Raw genomic sequence first — 17,731 nt, forward strand, 5'->3', positions numbered from 1 at the left:
GTATGTTAAGCATCTGCCTTCAGCTCAGGTCATGATCCTGGGGTCCTGGGATCGGGCTCTGTGTTGGGCTCCCCGTTTATCCGGGAGTCTGCTTCTCCCTCTGTCCCTCCCCCTGCTGCTCATGCTCTCTCAAATAAATTAATAATAATAATAGTAATAAAGAATCCTTTTCTTGGTACAACTGATTATGACTAACTGGGTCAATTTTTAAGTATTTGTCTTATTTATAGTAGGTTTTCTTCTCCACCAAGTTAGACATTTATACTGTTTGTTAAGCACTGGTTTGAGGTCACGGTCATTCAGCAGTAAACAAACTTCCTGCCCCCATGGAGCTCCTCTTCTAGTGGACATGGATTTGTCATGTCCATCAGTAAACTTTTGCTAATGTCCTGACCTTACTTATCCTTTTTAAGGCCTCTCTCCTGTGTTGATTAGATTGAATGTGAAGGTTCTGACTGAAACTTACTGCACCATTCTCACAGCTTCTGTGTCTTGAGGACTGTGAAATTTTGAGCTCTGCTGGAAACACTGGCTACATTCACACAACAAATAAGTTTCCTCCAGCAGAATTCAGAGGACTATAAAAAAATTCAGCTCACTCCTGAATTATTTTTTTTTAATTTTATTTATTTATTCATGAGAGAGAGAGAGAGAGAGAGGCAGAGGGAGAAGCAGGCTCCCAAGGAGCAGGGAGCCCGATGCGGGACTCGATCCCAGGACCCTGAGATCACGACCTGAGCCGAAGGCAGACGCTCAACCATCTGAGCCACCCAGGCGCCCCTCACTCCTGAATTATTAAAACACAGTATTTTATGAATAGTCTCTGCTGCGTGGATTTTCTGATGAAAATGAGAAGTCTACATTCTGAAAAACACTTTTATCACACTCATCGTGTGTACTGGACTTATCACCACTATGGACTCTCTGATGAACTTGCAGACGTGAACTTTTACTAAAGCCCTTACCACAGTGAAAACATTTGTAGGGTTTATCTCCCGTATGGACTCTCCAATGGGCTTGAAGATGTGAGGTCTGATTGAAGCTCTTACCACACATGCCACATTTATAGGGTTTCTCTCCTGTGTGGATCCTCTGATGAACATGAAGATATGAGTTCCAGATAAAGCCTTTCCCACATTCTTCACATTTGTAGGGTTTCTCCCCAGTATGGACTCTCTGATGGGCTTGAAGATGGGAGCTCCAACTGAAACCCTTCCCACACATATCACACTTGTAGGGTTTCTCTCCAGTGTGGACTCTCTGGTGGTCTTGAAGATGTGAACTCTGACAAAAGCCCTTACCACATGTCTCACACGTGTATGGCTTCTCTCCTGTGTGGACTCTCCGATGGACCTGAAGATGTGAAATCTGAGTGAAGTACTTACCACATGTGTCACACTTGTATGGTTTTTCTCCTCTGTGGACTCGCTGATGGGCCTGAAGATGGGAATTCCGGCTGAAGTTCTTATCACACACATCACATTTATATGGCTTCTCTCCAGTGTGGATTCTCTGATGGGCTTGAAGATTTGAGGCCTTACTGAAGTCCTTCCCACATACCTCACATTTATATGGTTTCTCTCCAGTGTGAACTCTCTGATGAGGACCAGGATTCTGATTAACTAGCCTGTCACATGCCTCCCATTTGTAGGTTTTATCTCTAGGGTGGACTCTCTGATGGGCTTGAAGTTGTGATGTCTGATTGAAGCCTTTATCACACATCTCACATTTAGAGGATTTCTCTCCAGTGTCATCTATACAGCGAACGTTGAGATCTAGGCTATGACTGGAGCTCTTCCCATACATGCCACACCTATACAGATCCCCTCCTAGGTGGAGGGGCTCACGGGTGGGAAGACAGGAGTTCTGACTGAAGCTCTTAGCACATACCTGACATTTGTAGGGCTTTTCTCCTTTGTTGACTCCCTGATGATTTTGCAGGTCTGAGCCCTGACTGAAGACCCCATCACACTTATCATTCCTACCACATTTCTCCCCTGCATGAATACTCTGGCAAATGCAAAACACTGAGCTCTCACCGATGTCCTCCCCACACTCACTATATACGTGGTGCTTCTCTCTTGAGTGGGTTATACTATGTTGGCATGATTTCCTCATGAAGTCTTTTCCACAGTTATTGTGGCTATAAGCCTTCTTGCTCTTGTGTACTTCCTGATCATCACAATGATGTGAGATCCTTGTCATAACACAATGGTCACACTTACACGGTTTATTTTTTACGTCAACTTGCTGACACCTACTCTGATAGTTGTGTGACTCTCTCAGATAGATTTTCTTCCAGAAATCCCCAGTGGTCTTAATTGGAAACTCTTGACTTCTGATATTATTGGAACTCTCCCCTTGAAGCTTTATTACATAGTTTTCATCTTCAGAAACCTGAGGAGATTCTCTTGCCCATATCTGACAGGAGGAATCACCTAGTTTTGGCAAGCTGGACTTCTTGCTTTGCATATTTATCATTGAGTCTTGATTTCTGGCTAATTTACTTGTGAATTGTTCCCATATCTGCCAGCATATAACATCTTCATGTAAAAGGTATCTTAATCCTACTTTTTGAAAAGTCTCTATCTCGTTTTGATTCCTGAGGCCTGGAAGGATAAAGAGGATTCAGAGTTGAAAATGTGGACAAGTGAATGTTTGTTCAGAGACAGAAATATTTCACAGGTCAATCACACTACGAGACCTTTTCAACCAGTGAAGACTTCAGCTTGACCTTACCACTGGTTTTTTCATGCCTATGGAAATGAAGAGGTAATGAGTAGACTCCTGCCCACTAAGGGCCAACGAGACTCATTTCCAACTATACCAAGACTAATGTTTACTGAGGTCAAATTAGAAATACAAGGCTACAGGGGCGCCTGGGTGGCTCAGTCGGTTAAGCGGCTGCCTTCGGCTCAGGTCATGATCCCAGGGTCCTGGGATCGAGTCCCGCATCGGGCTCCCTGCGCGGTGGGAAGCCTGCTTCTCCATCTCCCACTCCCCCTGCTTGTGTTCCCTCTCTCGCTGTGTCTGTCTCTGTCAAATAAATAAATAAAATCTTAAAAAAAAAAAAAAAAGAAATACAAGGCTACAGAGCAACAAAAAGATGTCTCAGAAAGATTTTACAGAGGAGAAACTTTACTTCCTTGTTCATAAAAATAATCACTTAAATAATTCTTGCCTTTTCTGCAGCAGGGGTATAAAAGCTACAAAATCCTATGTATTTGTAAGCCTTAAAATCATGGTTACATTACACTACCTGCATATTTGTATAAGACAAGCCAAAAATGGCTAGAAAAGGCTGAATCTGTCTTTTAGTGTTTACAGGTGGATTATCATGTGATGCCAAGAGCTTCCACAGGAAAAAAAAAAGGACATTCTTGAAAAGTGAAAAGAATGTATTTGCAAAAGGAAGTATTTCCTGTCTTGATAATGAATCCATGAGATGGTACCTTTATATTCTTAATCTAGCCAGAAAACACACATTAAACAAGCTAGATTTGAGGATTCCCCCTTATTTCAATGAAGTCCTAATATATAATAGTCAACTGATAAACATTGTAACTAGAAAAAAACCTAGAAAATGCAATCCCATGGTGGACACATCCTATGGGAGTAAAAACCCTATGACCATTGTGGCCACTTAATTTGGCTGTATTTTCTGGTAAACCTGGACGGTTAATTTCATCTTTTAGGTTTTGTGGATTCATATCTGTACAAAAGGTGCTGCAGTGGTCAGCACACAAGATGGTCTCCAGCGGTCCCCCTCCTGGTATCCATGCCCCTATAGAGGTCCCCTCCCACAATGTACCAGGATCAGTCTATGAAACCAACAGAATATGGCAGAAGTGATGCTATGTCATTTCCAAGGTTAGATCATAGAAGACATGGTGGCTTCTGCCTTCCACTCTCCACAGCTCTTGGGGAAACCAGGTGCCATGTTCTAAGGACACTCAGGCAGCCCCAGGGAGAGGCCCACTTGGCAAGGAACTGAGACCCCCAAATAGCCAGCAAGGAACTGAGGTATTCTGCCAACAATGTGAATGAGCCCATCTTGGAAGCAGACCCTTCGGCCCCATCAAGCCCTCAGAGGACTGCAGCTCTGGGGGTGCTCCTTGACAGCAACTTCATGAGATCCTGAGCCTGAACCACCCAGAAACTTGCCCCAAGATTCCTGGGCTCACATTAACTGTAAATAAATGTTTTGTGGTTTTAAGCCAATAAGTTTAAGAGTAATTTGTTATATAGCAATAGATAGTTAATACAAGTGCCATAGAACTTCTAATTAGGGTAGACATTAACAATGTTCTGAAATAATCCTTTAATCATGCTAGCTTATTCTGCTCACGTGAACTGTCTCCAGGAGGAGCGAAGACAGTGGGATTCACTTAGCACCATTCTCTGTGAGCTTCTGTTTGTAAAGATCATTAAGGGAGAAGAAACCCTTTAGTTTGTGCTTCTGTGCAGTGAAAACAGACCTCAAGAATATTCTTCATAGATGGAGTAGGGCACCTAGATGGATAGACAAAATGCAAAATCCTGGGGTATTCTGAGGTTTGCCAAAAGAACTTTCAATAAGGGACATGGGGATAGAATATGCTGTAAGATTTGCTCAGCATTCTGAGGAATATGGGTTACAGAGTAGTATCCATTTGTCAAAACTCATCAAATTGCATTCTTAAGATACGTAAATTTAAATTGTACCTCAGTAAAAAGAACTGTAAGACAAATAAGTCATTTTACACCCTGAAAATTCATGGGGCTGTATGCTTATAATGTGTGCAGCTTTCTGTATCTAAGATATATTTCAATAAAAAATCAGCCCAAAATTAAAAAATAAAAGTACAGATTTGTACATGGAAGCAAAGCAACTGGGAAGCTACCTATTAAGAAGCAAACAGACAATTGTAATAATTGGGATCCTACCTCCCAAGGTTAGGTTTATACATAAAAACAAGGGAGCGAGTCAGATGGAACCAGCATCCAACATGCCTGACTGACTGCATTAAACCTTCATGCAGCAGAAGGATACACGAAAAGAAATAATCAAAGGACCAGGAAGGCCTTCCCCTCACTACTCACATCAGATTAGCAGATAGGTTTTTCTGGTTTTTTGTTTGTTTGATTTGGTTTTGGCTTTTGGTGCTTATCTCCAGTAGGAATGACTATGATTACTGTTATTTTAGGCTGGGTTTACCTGAGGGATACGCAAATTAAAGATAAATGAAGGAAGGAGGGAGCAAAGAAAAGGGGACAATGAAGGGAAGGAAGGGAGGAGAGAGGCAAGGCCAGAGCAGGGAGGACGTAACTCCGTAAAGGGAGGAGGCAGCGCTCACCAAGGGCGAAGCAGAGACCATAGGTTAGGACAAGCCCAGAGGAGTCCTTCTCACTACTGTTCAAATGGCCGCCATGAGGACTGCGGGTCGTACCAAGACAGGGGTCACGGAAGGCTGAACAAATGGAATGACATGGGCTGACCTCATGTGTGTGCAGAACAGACCACCCCATAGGAGCAGGGAGGCAGTGGGAAAGCTGCTGCGATGAGGCAGGGTAATGAATGGTAGGGGCTCGGGTGGGCTGGCCATCAGGGAGGTGGTGAGCACTCAGAGCTGCACGCCTCTCACCTGAACGCCCATCCCCTGGGGTTTGTGTCTCCATCATCCAAAGCTTCTCTTCTCTCCCCAACGGTAATGTCGTATCTAATCTGAAGGGTTCATATCCTATGAAAAAGAAATGGCATGTGTGCAACGTGAATAAATTGAAGGCAAAGATTTTAATTCCAGAATTACAATCTTTACGCTCTTTAAGTAGTATTTTCCCAAATTCTGACCGTGGCCTGCTGTAATAAAGACCTTTTATGTTGTGATCCAGTACACAAGCACATAGATGTGTTGACCTCATCCTAACCATTACCTACTTCTGTCACATTTCCTTTCCTGCTTTTGCTCACAATCTCTATTGCACAGTATGCAGTTCCCGACAAGGAGCTACACTATTTCTGACCTATCTCATTCAACACAATAATGATGTAACTCACCAACTGATTTTAAACCTCACAAGATGTCCGACTGGAATCTGACAAAAAACAGACAAGGTACAGACAAGGTGTCCTACAGGAATGAGGAAACTGAGACCCCTCCCCCAAGTTTGGGGAAGCATTGTAAGAGTCCCCAAGTCTTACACATTTGAAACCAAGACATTCCAGGGGGCTGACGTTGAGTCAGAGAGGGCCCCTGTGCTCACCCACAGAGAGTAGGTTCCTGAAATTCTCCAGCATCACGTCCCGGTACAGCTTCCTCTGGGTGGAATCCAGCAGCCTCAGCTCCTCTCTGGTGAAGACCACGGCCACGTCCTTGAATGTCACCGTCTCCTACAATAAGCACAGGCAACCGCAATCTCATAACCAATGGCCAGTAGGGACAAGGCAGCCCTAAGAAGGTGGAGAGGATGGGTGAGAAGCTGTTCTGGATTCTGAGGGCCTTGGATCTACCTAAGTAGTTTCCTCCTCTTCTCCATCCCATGTGTCATTTCCACAGATTTAGCCACAGTCACATCAACAATACAGTAAAAAAATTAAAAACTAATTTAAAATTAAAAATTTCCAATTAAAGTTAAATTTTAAAATTTAATTGAAATTTGAAAACTGAGGGTTGCAGAAGGGAGGGGGGGGGGGATGGGGCAACCGGGTGATGGGCATTAAGGAGGGCACGTGTTGTGATGAGCACTGGGTGTTACACGCAACTAATGAATCGTCGAACATTACATCAAAAACTAATGATGTACTATATGTTGGCTAACTGAACATAATTTAAAAAAAGAAAACAACCAGTGACAAATAATTCCTGTACATTTAACATGGTGTCATTTGTGAGTATTCCTATAGTCAGTGCCCTAGAACAGTAACTCTGGAATTGTGGGGTATATACATTTTATAATTTGATTGATACGACCAAATCGTCCCAGAGATGTTAGGTCAATTTAGTCCCCAAAGAGTCAAATAATTTTTGTCTTTCCTTTCTGATTCACATAACCACTAAGTCAAGGGACTGTCACTTTGCTACAATCTGACAAACCAACAGGTCACCCTTCCCGGGGAGCTATGCAAAGGACCCTCTGCACTCTGAAGGCACATGCCACCTCTACATGACAGCATTCAAAGTGTCAAAGTGTTCAGTTTTTCATGCTATAATACCTGTTTAAATCCCCAAGCTCTGGCCCTCACAAGCTGTAAGATCTTCAACAGACAAATCTTTAATCATTTTCCTCATCTGTGTAATGGCATTCATCTTGCAAGATTCCTAGTTATGTAAATGAATGTACATGATATTTTTATAACTGTACTGTCCAATTCAGTAGCCATGTGACTCACATGGGACTATGTAAATGTAAATTTTAAATTACATAAAATTAAAAATTCACTCCCTCGGTTGCACTAGCCACATTTCAGGTGCTCCAGAGCCACGTGTGGGTAGTGGCTACCATACTGAACAGTACAATATAGACTACCTCCATCATCAAAGAAATTCCACTGTACACTGCTTAGAACATATACACTTGCCACAGGGTAGGTCCTCAATGGAAACTAAGTTTTACTAATATAATTACAAGTGATATGGTAACTGTATTACTACACTCCCACGTTGATTTAGTCACCCCTGCTTTCTTTTGATTAATGTTGCGTGGTGTATCTTTTTCCATCCTTTTCCTCTTCAACCTGCTGATACCATTATATTTAAAGTGAGGCTTTTTTTTTTTTTTTAATTTGAACATCTAGTTTTATAAAGTGATTCATGAATAAGGTAGCATCCCATCTAGCAAGGAGAAGGGAGCCCCCTGAGGTGAGTTCCTTATAGACTGCATATAGTTGGGTCATATTTATTATTTTTTTATTTAATTTTATTTTTTTTAAAGATTTTATTTTTATTTATTTGTCAGAGAGAAAGAGCACAACCAGGCGGAGAGGCAGGGAGAGGGAGAAGCAGGCTCCCCGCCAAGCAAGGAGTCCGATGCAGCACTCGATCCCAGGACCCTGGGATCATGACCTGAGCTGAAGGCAGATGCTCAACTGACTGAGCCACCCAGGCGCCCCAAGCCATATATTTTAAAAGATTTATTTATTTATTATTTTAGAGAGAGAGATGGGGGAGGGGCAGAGGGAGAGGGAGAGAGAGAATCTCAAACAGACTCCATGCTGAGTGCAGAGCCTGATACAGGGCTCAGTATCACAACCCTGAGATCATGACCTGAGCCAAAATCAAGAGTCAGATGCTTAACTGACTGAGCCACCCAGGTGCCCTGGGTCATATTTGTTTTTAATTTTTATATTTCCAGTATAACTGGCAACAAATACATTAGTTTCCTTAATTTGAGAATGTCTTGATTTTCCCTTCATTCTCAAGGGATATCCTTACTGGATACAGACTTCTGAGTTGACAGTTCTTTTCATTTGGCACTTTAAAAATAGTGTGCCATTTCCTTCTGGCCACCATTGTTTCTGATGAGAAATCCACTGTCTTTGAGTGTTTTTTCCCTTACAGCTAAGGTATCATGTCTCTCTGACTGCCTTCACGATTTTTTTTCTTTTTTGTTAGTTTTCAGAAGTTTAACTAGAACATGTGTTGGTGTACTTTTTTTTCTGTTTAGCTATTATTATTCCATTTATTATTGCTACTACTATTATTAATGACAACAGAGTACCGAGAAGGGTGGAAGACCCCAGAATACTTTGTGTGTTTATCTTCCTCATTATCAAAGCTTAAAGAAACATCTAGTTTAAACAAGAAGTTAAATTATTTTTATGAAAAGCAAAACCAAAACAATACTTATTTTCTCCCAAAATTGGGTTTTTAAAGTTAAAAAAGACAGTAGATGTGTTGGTGTATTTCTTGCAGTTTACCCTGTTTGGGGTTCACTCAGTTTCTTGAATCTGTAGTTTTATGTCTTTTGTCAAATTTGGGAAATTTTCAGCCATATTTCTTCAAATACTCCTTCAGTCGCACCCTCTTCCTCCTCTCCTCCTGGGACCCCAATGACATGAATGTTATATATTTTGTTATAGTCCCCTGGGCCCCTGACACTGTTCTTTTTTTTCAGTCTATTTTCTCTCTTTTATTCATATTAAATAATTTCTATTATTCTATTTTCGAGTTCTTTCCTCTGTCCCTTCATTCTGCTATTGATCCCACCCACTGAATTTTTAAATTTCTTTTACTATATTTTTCAGTTCTCAAATCTCCATTTGGTTCTACTTTATATCTTCTATTTCTTTGCTAAGATTTTGGGGTTTTTTTTCCCCTAGCATGTCTATAATTGCTTATTAAAATATTTCTATGATAGCTGCTTTAAAATCTTTGTCCAGTGGATGAATCTAGAAGACATTATGCTAAGTGAATAATAAGCCAGTCATAAAAAGGATTGTGTATATGATTCTACCTATATGAGGTATCTAGAATAGTCAAATACCTAGAGACAGAAAGTAAAATGGTGGTTTCCAGAGAATGGGATGAGGGGTGGTAATAGGAGTTACTGTTCAATGGGTACAGAGTTTCAGTTTGAAGATGAAAAACTTCTGGAGATGTGTGGTGGTAATGGCTGCACAACACTGTGAATGTACTTAATGTCATAGAGTGGTACACTTAATATATGTTATGTATATTTTACCACAATAAAAAAAGTCTTAGTCAGACAACTAACATTTTATATCACTTATAACTGAGAACTAACATCAGTGAGCATCATCTTACTGTGTCTGTTGATTGTCTTTCATACCAGTTGAGATTTCACTGGTTCTTGTATACCAAATGATTTTCCACTGACACTTGAACATTTTGAGTATTCTGTAATCAGACTCAGGATTTCATTTAAATCTTCTGTTTCACTAGGCCTCCTCTGACACATCTCTCAAAGGGGAAGGGAAGCAGAGCTTTGTTACTGCCAGCTGGGGGATGTGAGCCCAGATTCTCCACTTGGACTCTGTTGACACCTGGTGCGGTGAGAAGTTCACTACTTCTGGGCTAAGACTTCTGGCCCTTTACTTAGTGGGAAGAATAACATCTCCTCCATCTTTCCAGAAGTGGCAGTCTCCAGAACTGCTTTTTGAGAACAGAGCTTTTATGCAGGAAAACTGTTATAGCAGTGTTCTCTAAAACATTTTTTAAAAATCTGGGTGGCTCAGTTGGTTAAGCATCTGACTCTTGATTTTAGCTTAGGTCATGACCTCAGGATTGTGAGACTGAGCCCTTTGTTGGGCTCCATGCTCAGCAGGGATTCTGCTTGAGATTCTCTCCCTCTCCCTCTACTCCTCCTTGTCCCAGGCTCTCTCTCGCTCAAATAAATAAATCTTAAAAAAAAAAAAAATCTTAAATTCCCTAAATGTCTAGGATTAGGGAATTTTTAAAATTTTTTTAAGATTTTATTTATTTACCAGAGAGAGAGAGCATGAGAGTACACAGAGGGAGAGGGAGAAGCAGACTCCTGCTGAGCAGGGAGCCTGATGTGGGGCTCGATCCCAGGACCCTGGGATCAAACGCCCAACCAACTGAGCCACCCAGGCACACCAGGAATTTTTTTTTAAGGAACAGCAATTCATTGAAATATGATGCAGTCATCAAAAATGCACGTGACAGAAACCTCTGTTTCTGGCTTTAACAGAATAACTGGTACCAAACATGCCCTTCTATCATAAGTAGTAAAATAGAAAAAAAATATGAAACAAACTGCTTTCAGACACTGAAAGCAGAATACTTTGATCTCTGAAATGAAGGAAACAAATGGGGTGAGCCCTATGATCACCCTAAATATTCACCTATCGATAACTTTTGAACTGCAAGTGCTGGAAGGGGGAACCCAAACGGAGCCTTGCTGGACTGAAGAGACAGAAAAATCAGAATGGGGAGACTGGATAGGTGGAAAATGTGGAGCAGAGTTCCAGAATGGGAATTATGCATAAGAAAAGCACTGGAAATCTGCCCAGGAATCCCTTTGAGTCTAGTGCTAAAAACCAAACTGTGCAAATATAGGAGGAAACGCCACAGGCCAGGCAAAAAGTATCTGAGGAGCGATGGGCTGAATGGTTCCCAGAGCTTAGTAGGACTTAGAGGTGTCTGAATTCCAAACAACGAAAATGGAAAGCCCTCACTGATCATTAGGGACATTTGGCAGCAACAAAAGGGCCACACTTCAGTAGAAGGGCTAAACTATCTCTAGAACAGAGTTTCTCAACAGTTGACATTTTGCACCAGGTAATTCTTCATTGCTGGACGCTATCCTGTGCATTGTAGGATGTTTAACAGCATCCCTGGCCTCTGCCCAGTAGTTGTCAATGGTACCCACCGTCTAGTCCTGACCATCCAAAATGTCCACACACTGCCAAATGTCCCATGGTGGGGCAAAGCTGCTCCTGAGAGCCACTGCTCTGGAATAAAAGTTACTCCCCCCCCACCCTAATCAAGCTTAAAAAACAAGGTTCCAAAGAATCTAATTGAACCAAAGGAATATATGACTATCTGACTGTTAAAAGAAAATGCACTTACAAAGTTGATGCTCATTCATAATAAAAACTCTGAGTAAAGTAGGACTAGAAGGGAACTTCCTCAACCTCAATGATGGACATCTACAAAAAGCCCACCAGGTGGTGGAAGACTGAATGCTTTCTCCCTAAGATTAAGAACAAGGAAAGGCTATATATAGCGAAATTGTTCTAACAGTTTTAGCCAGTGCAATAAGAAAAGAAAAAGCAGTCTACACGATGGGGACAGGAATGGAAAAAATACACCTCTTTATTTACTGATGACTGTGTAGAAAATCTTGACAGGTTAGAAAAACGTTTCTAGATTTAATATGCAAATTTAGAAAAGTCAAGATACAAAAGTCAGTTACATTTCTATATTCTAGCAACAAACAAATAGAAATTGAATTTCAAAAACAACAGCATTCAGAATAGCACCCCAAAAACATAAATCACTTAGGGATAAATTTAACAAGATACATGTAAGAAACCCACATGTTGAAACCTATAAAACATGACTGAGGGAAAGAAATAAGACCCAGATAAACGAAAGAAGATATAAATGAAAGAAGATCTAAATGCTCATGGGTCAAAAGGACTTGTATTCAGAATATTAAAAGAACTACTAAAATTCAATACAAATAAACAACTTAAATTTAAAAATAAGCAAAAGCATTGAACAAACCTTTCAAAAAGAAGGATGCAGATGACCAAAAAGCAGAAAAAAGACATTCAACATCTCAGGCATCAGGAAAATACAAATGAAAGCCACAATGATATATCACAACATATCTGTCATTAGGATAACTAAAATTTAAGACTGAAAATATCAAATGTTAGAAAAAGTGTGGAGCCAACTGGAACTCTAACACCTTGGGGAAAGAATATAAAATATGCAATCACAATGGAAAATGATTTGACAATTTCTTAAAAAGTTAAGCATATGACCCAAAGATTATATTCTCCTAGTTACTTAGAGAGAGAGAGAGAGAAAGCCTGTGTTCATCCAAAAATCTAGCACACAAATGCTTATAGTTTATTTTCAATAGCCAAAAACAAGGAGCAACCCAAATGTCCATCAATGAGTGAATGGATAACCAAATCGTGGAAAACCCACACTATGAAATACTATGCAGCAATAAAAAGGACTATTGATTTGGGTCCAAAAACATTATGATGAACAAATGGAGCCAGACACAAAATGAGTACACACTGTATAACTTCATTTACATGATGTGGGGAGACATCATCAAAAAGACATGACTGCCAAATGACCCGTGAGCTGGACCCTGGCACTCGGAGGCTCCTCACCCCCTCCTGTCCTTGGGATGTAGGTTCTGCTTGTCTTTCCTGCTCCCACAGACTGCTCCAAAGATACAGATTTGAGATAATGATGTGGTGTTGAAAACACCTGCACGGTATACTGAGGACAGTTAGGGCCTCTTTATAAACTTCTAAGATTTGGAGGGCAGCTGAGGGGATCCATTTGTCTTGTTGCCGCCCAAGACAAGCCTCACAGGTAAATTCCCTTTGCTTAGTAAAATTGCCACCTACCAACCTGGAGTGGCCTGCCCCTTTCTTCCATCTCTCCCTGCCTCCCGTGTACAGGGCCCATTTCAGATTACAGCTGGGAGGCTCCCGAGAGGGTTGAGGACCAACATACGAAACTCAAGTAACTTAAGATTAATCTAATCTGTAGTGACATAAAGTAAATTGGTCATTGCCTACAGACAGGTGTGTGGGACTGGGATTAATTGGGAAGGGACATGAGGGAACCAGAACTTTTCGTGGTGACAGAAATGGTTTACATCTAGATTGTGGAGGTGGTCATGTGGGTGTGCATATTCATCAAAATTGATCAAATGCTTTATTATATGTAAATCATATGTAAACTGTAACTCAAAAAATGATTTTATTTTTATTTATTTGAAACAGAGAGAGAGTATGCACACAAGCAGAGGTGGGGTGGAGGAGCAGCAGAGGGAGAGGGAGAAGCAGGCTCCCCGCTGAGCAAGGAGCCCGACGTGGGGCTCAATCCCAGGACCCTGCGATCATGACCTGAGCCAAAAGCAGATGCTTAACCGACTGAGCCCCCCAGGCGCCCCTAGAAACCCTTTTAAGATGAGCACATAAAAGAATGCTGAATCATAAAAAAACTCAAATAGTAACAGTAAGCGAAAATATAAAATTGGAAACTGTACATACACTGCAATTATAACCTTATAAAGATAGTATGGGGAAAACAGCTGACATACGCAGTATAGTAATGTGGGTTGTTTTTTTTTTAATTTTCTGAAATCTATAAATTTCTGAGCTATTATTTGTGAAATGAAGATGATGCTAAAATAAAACCAAAGCCAAAACCAAAACAAAAGCTAAGGATAGAAACAAAAAAAAGAAAACCAATAAAAAAAGAACTGGCATATAACAAATACCTGTTTTCCTCCTTTATCCTTCCCATAGAAGAGAAAAAAGATGTGTCTAATCTTTGAGAAAAAGGCATGCAATTTTGACAAAAATCAAAACTCAACTCACCTGAAACTTGGTCATTTTCTCCTGCTGCTTCTGGGAGAGGGCAGAGTCCTGGGAAGGCAGAACTGACAAAGAAAAAAGCCATGAGACGTAGGCCCTGCCCAGATGGCTGCTCTGTGGGAATTGTAAACAAATCTGTGCCTCAAATCTGTCACCTACAAAAGGGCATAACTGTGCTTCCCTCATGGGACTGTTGTGAGGGTCAACATGTGAGTAGAGGGAGAAACTCTTATAGCTGATTCCCCTGCAGCTGCAAAAAAAAAGTAGGTGATGTAACAAAATTATGATTATATATATATGTATATAAATATATAAATTTATAATCATAAATTTGTCTTTGCAAATGTCTTCTGCCATCATTTCCAGTAAAGGAGTCTTTTATAAGACATCCAGATTTCAGAGCCTGTACAATTCTTTCCTTCTATCTATTTATCCATCTATTATTTAAGTAAACTCTACCCCCAATGTGGGGCTTAAACTCATAACCCTGAGATCAGGAGTCACACACTGCACCGACTGAGCCAGCCAGAGGCCCCTTACAATTCTTAGTCTTAAGAAATTCACCTTTGGGGCGCCTGGGTGGCTCAGTCATTAAGCGTCTGCCTTCGGCTCGGGTCATGATCTCAGGGTCCTGGGATCAAGGCCCGAGTCAGGCTCTGCTGGAGATTCTCTCTCTCTCCCTCTGCTCCTTCTCCTGCTCTCTCTCAAATAAATAAAATCTTTTAAAATACTCAAGTAGGGGGCACCTGCGTGGCTCAGTCGGTTAAGCATCTACCTTCGGCTCAGGTCATGATCCCGGGGTCCTGGGATCGAGCCCCACGTCAGGTTCCCTGCTCAGCGGGAAGCCTGCTTCTCCCTCCCCCACTCCCCCTGCCTGTGTACCCTCTCTCGCTCTCTCTCTCTCTGTCAAATAAATAAATAAAATCTTTAAAATAAAAAAGAAAGAAATTCACCTTTATCTCTGAAAGCCCATAATTCTGATTGGCTATATTACTTAATAATCTGTTGTCTTGAAATGATGTTTAATTGACATCAGTATCTGGTTTTGTAGGAGGTTTGAATACTTGAGTTTTCCTCACGCAGCTAGAAGAGTCTCAGTGGTAACTGCTCCTCTCCTATGCTCACTGTAGTAAGGAAAAACTAATTAAAATTAGGACTTCTAGATGTTTTCATTTGAAACAAAAACTTGACAGTCTCTCATTTAAATGAATAGTGTTGCTCTGGGGATTACGTGAGCAAGTCTAGCAAAGCTGCCTAAGCAAATCCAGAGACAGAAAGTGAATTAGTGGTTGCAAGGGGCTCAGAGAGCAGGGAGTGAGGGGTGATAGCTAAGAGGTGGGGGGTTTCTTTTTGGGGTGATGAAAATGTTCTGGAATTAGATAGTGGTCGTGGTCATACAACCTTGTGAATATACGTTAAAAGGGTAAATGGTATGATATGTGAAATACACCTAAAGTTCAAAAAACAGCAAAAAAAGAAAAAAGCCCTGGCTCAGTGCCTGGCACATTATATAAACTCTCAATAAGTGATGATATGATGATTATTGCTCCCATGTAATGGATGAGGAAGAGGGGGATTCACAAGATTAAGTTACTGAAGGTCCCAGAGCTTATGAGAGATGACAATGGACCTGAATCCAACTTTGACTCCAGAGCTCATGTTTTTATATGGTCTCCGTGTTTCTAACCACAAACATGAAGAGGACGTAGGAAGGCTGTCCCTTGGGATGAGAGAAAGGGGAGCCCGAGGGCACAGGTCTGCTGAAAGTGATCTGCTGGGAGATACTGGAGCCAGTTAGTCAGGATTCTACCATCGACTCTTCTGACTTCCTAGCTCTTTGTGCCTCTTTCTACATCTGTAAGATAGGATCATAACAGTATCTAGCGTCTACAGTTGTTAGGAGGTTTCCATGAACACAACACACACAAATAAGCGTTCAATATGTGGCATCCACTCATGTTCGTGGCTCTTCCTACTTCAGACAGAGTACTCGAGTAGAGGGGTGCCTGGGTGGCTCAGTCGGTTAAGGTTCTGCCTTCAGCTCAGGTCATGATCTCAGGGTCCTGGGATCGAGCCCCACATCGGGCTCCTTCCTCAGCAGGAGGCCCGCTTCCTCCTCTCCCTCTACCCCTCCCTTCCACTTGTGTTCTCTCTCTCTCTCAAATAAATAAATAAAATCTTAAAAAAAAAAAAAGAAGTACTCGAGTAGAGATGAGAGCATTGGATCCACTTCTCAAAACCTGGACGAAACCCCAATTCGTAACACCAATTCCATTGTGCTGGCCCTCTTTCTGCCTCCCCCTACTGCTCTGCTCAGTAACAGGGTTTTGCAAGGAGACCTGACATTTCACAGTGTTTACTGAGAGAAAGGAAGTGAGGTCTGGGGTCCCTGGCTCGGCTCTCCACTTCTGGACTCCAAGAAGCCTTCCATCACCGGGGGGCAACCACGGGGATAATTAGTGGTTAAGCATCTGTTTTGCCTATGAGATGATTAACACACCTTTCTCTCCCCAGTACCCAGAATATACTGAGTACTGAAAACACAAGGAATCAAAAAATGACTGAAAAAACACTCCATCGGGCAAGGATTGGACTCTTCAATCTCTGAGGTTCTTCTGAGCTGTAAAATTCTGAGGCTGTTCCTAATTGGGAGAAGGACAGGATGAACTCTATCTTCCAATTTCTTCCTCTGGGTTTCCTATTTTATTTGCTTTGTTCAAGCAACATCACAGTCATCCTTAACGGTAAAATAATCATAAAAGGGTCAATCCTGGGCTCTGGGTAAAGCAAACCCTATTTAGGTATTTATTTATTTATTTATTTTAAAGATTTTATTTATTTATTTGAGACAGAGAGAATGAAAGACAGAGAGCATGAGAGGGAGGAGGGTCAGAGGGAGAAGCAGACTCCCTGCCGAGCAGGGATCCCGATGCGGGACTCCATCCAGGGACTCCAGGATCATGACCTGAGCCAAAGGCAGTCGCTTAACCAACTGAGCCACCCAGGTGCCCAGTATTTATTTAATTTTTAAAGTTACTTATTTATTTGTTTGTTTATACAGCACCATCAGTTCCTTACTCAAATGTTATTCCACGGACATATTTATGTAACTGAAACCCCCCCACCCCACCACTTCCCTTTTGGTCCCATTCACTCCCCTTTTATACTTGGTCTCAGCACTCTCTAACATACTAATGGATGTTTTCTTTATCTTGCTTATATCTATCCACCTTTTCAGAAGGTAAGCTGCATTATTTTGGTCACTGCTCTTTCTCCAGTGCCCAGAAGAGTTCATGACATGTAGCAGGCACTTAATAGAGATTTAAAAATATATATATATATATACATGTATGTATTATAAATATATAGTATTATTTATATAAATATAATATATAAATATTATAAAGATATATATTTATAATTATATGTACACACACACACACATATATATAAATGACCGAATGAACAGTTCATAAAGACACATCCTGTATTATATTAGCTGAGAGCCTCATTACTACTCACCAAGCACATTCATTCATACATTCAACGAATACTTATTGAGCATCTGCTACATGCCAGGCACAATTCCATATATTAAAGACACAGCAGTGAAAGTCCCTGCTCTCGTGAAGCTGATATCATAGGTGGGAAGACAGATAATTCACCAACCAACAGATATGTGCATCATGTGTC

At 41.2% G+C, this 17,731-nt stretch overlaps 1 protein-coding gene across 1 annotated transcript in view; it reads right to left on the reverse strand.

Annotated features, from left to right (window-relative positions):
* ZNF233 (zinc finger protein 233) overlaps positions 1 to 14,097 on the reverse strand; it is a 29,497-nt gene extending 15,400 nt beyond the window's left edge. The window contains exons 1-4 of the mRNA XM_021681057.2: positions 14,042 to 14,097; positions 6,244 to 6,370; positions 5,625 to 5,720; positions 905 to 2,609 (exon numbers count right to left, since the gene is read on the reverse strand). Coding sequence (XP_021536732.2) covers positions 905 to 2,609; positions 5,625 to 5,720; positions 6,244 to 6,370; positions 14,042 to 14,056 — 1,943 coding nt within the window. The 5' untranslated portion in view covers positions 14,057 to 14,097. The remainder of the gene's footprint in view (positions 1 to 904; positions 2,610 to 5,624; positions 5,721 to 6,243; positions 6,371 to 14,041) is intronic.
* Between the last annotated feature and the right edge of the window lie 3,634 nt (positions 14,098 to 17,731).

The sequence above is a fragment of the Neomonachus schauinslandi genome, chromosome 16, assembly GCF_002201575.2.
Source record: "Neomonachus schauinslandi chromosome 16, ASM220157v2, whole genome shotgun sequence".
Classification (NCBI taxonomy): domain Eukaryota; kingdom Metazoa; phylum Chordata; class Mammalia; order Carnivora; family Phocidae; genus Neomonachus; species Neomonachus schauinslandi.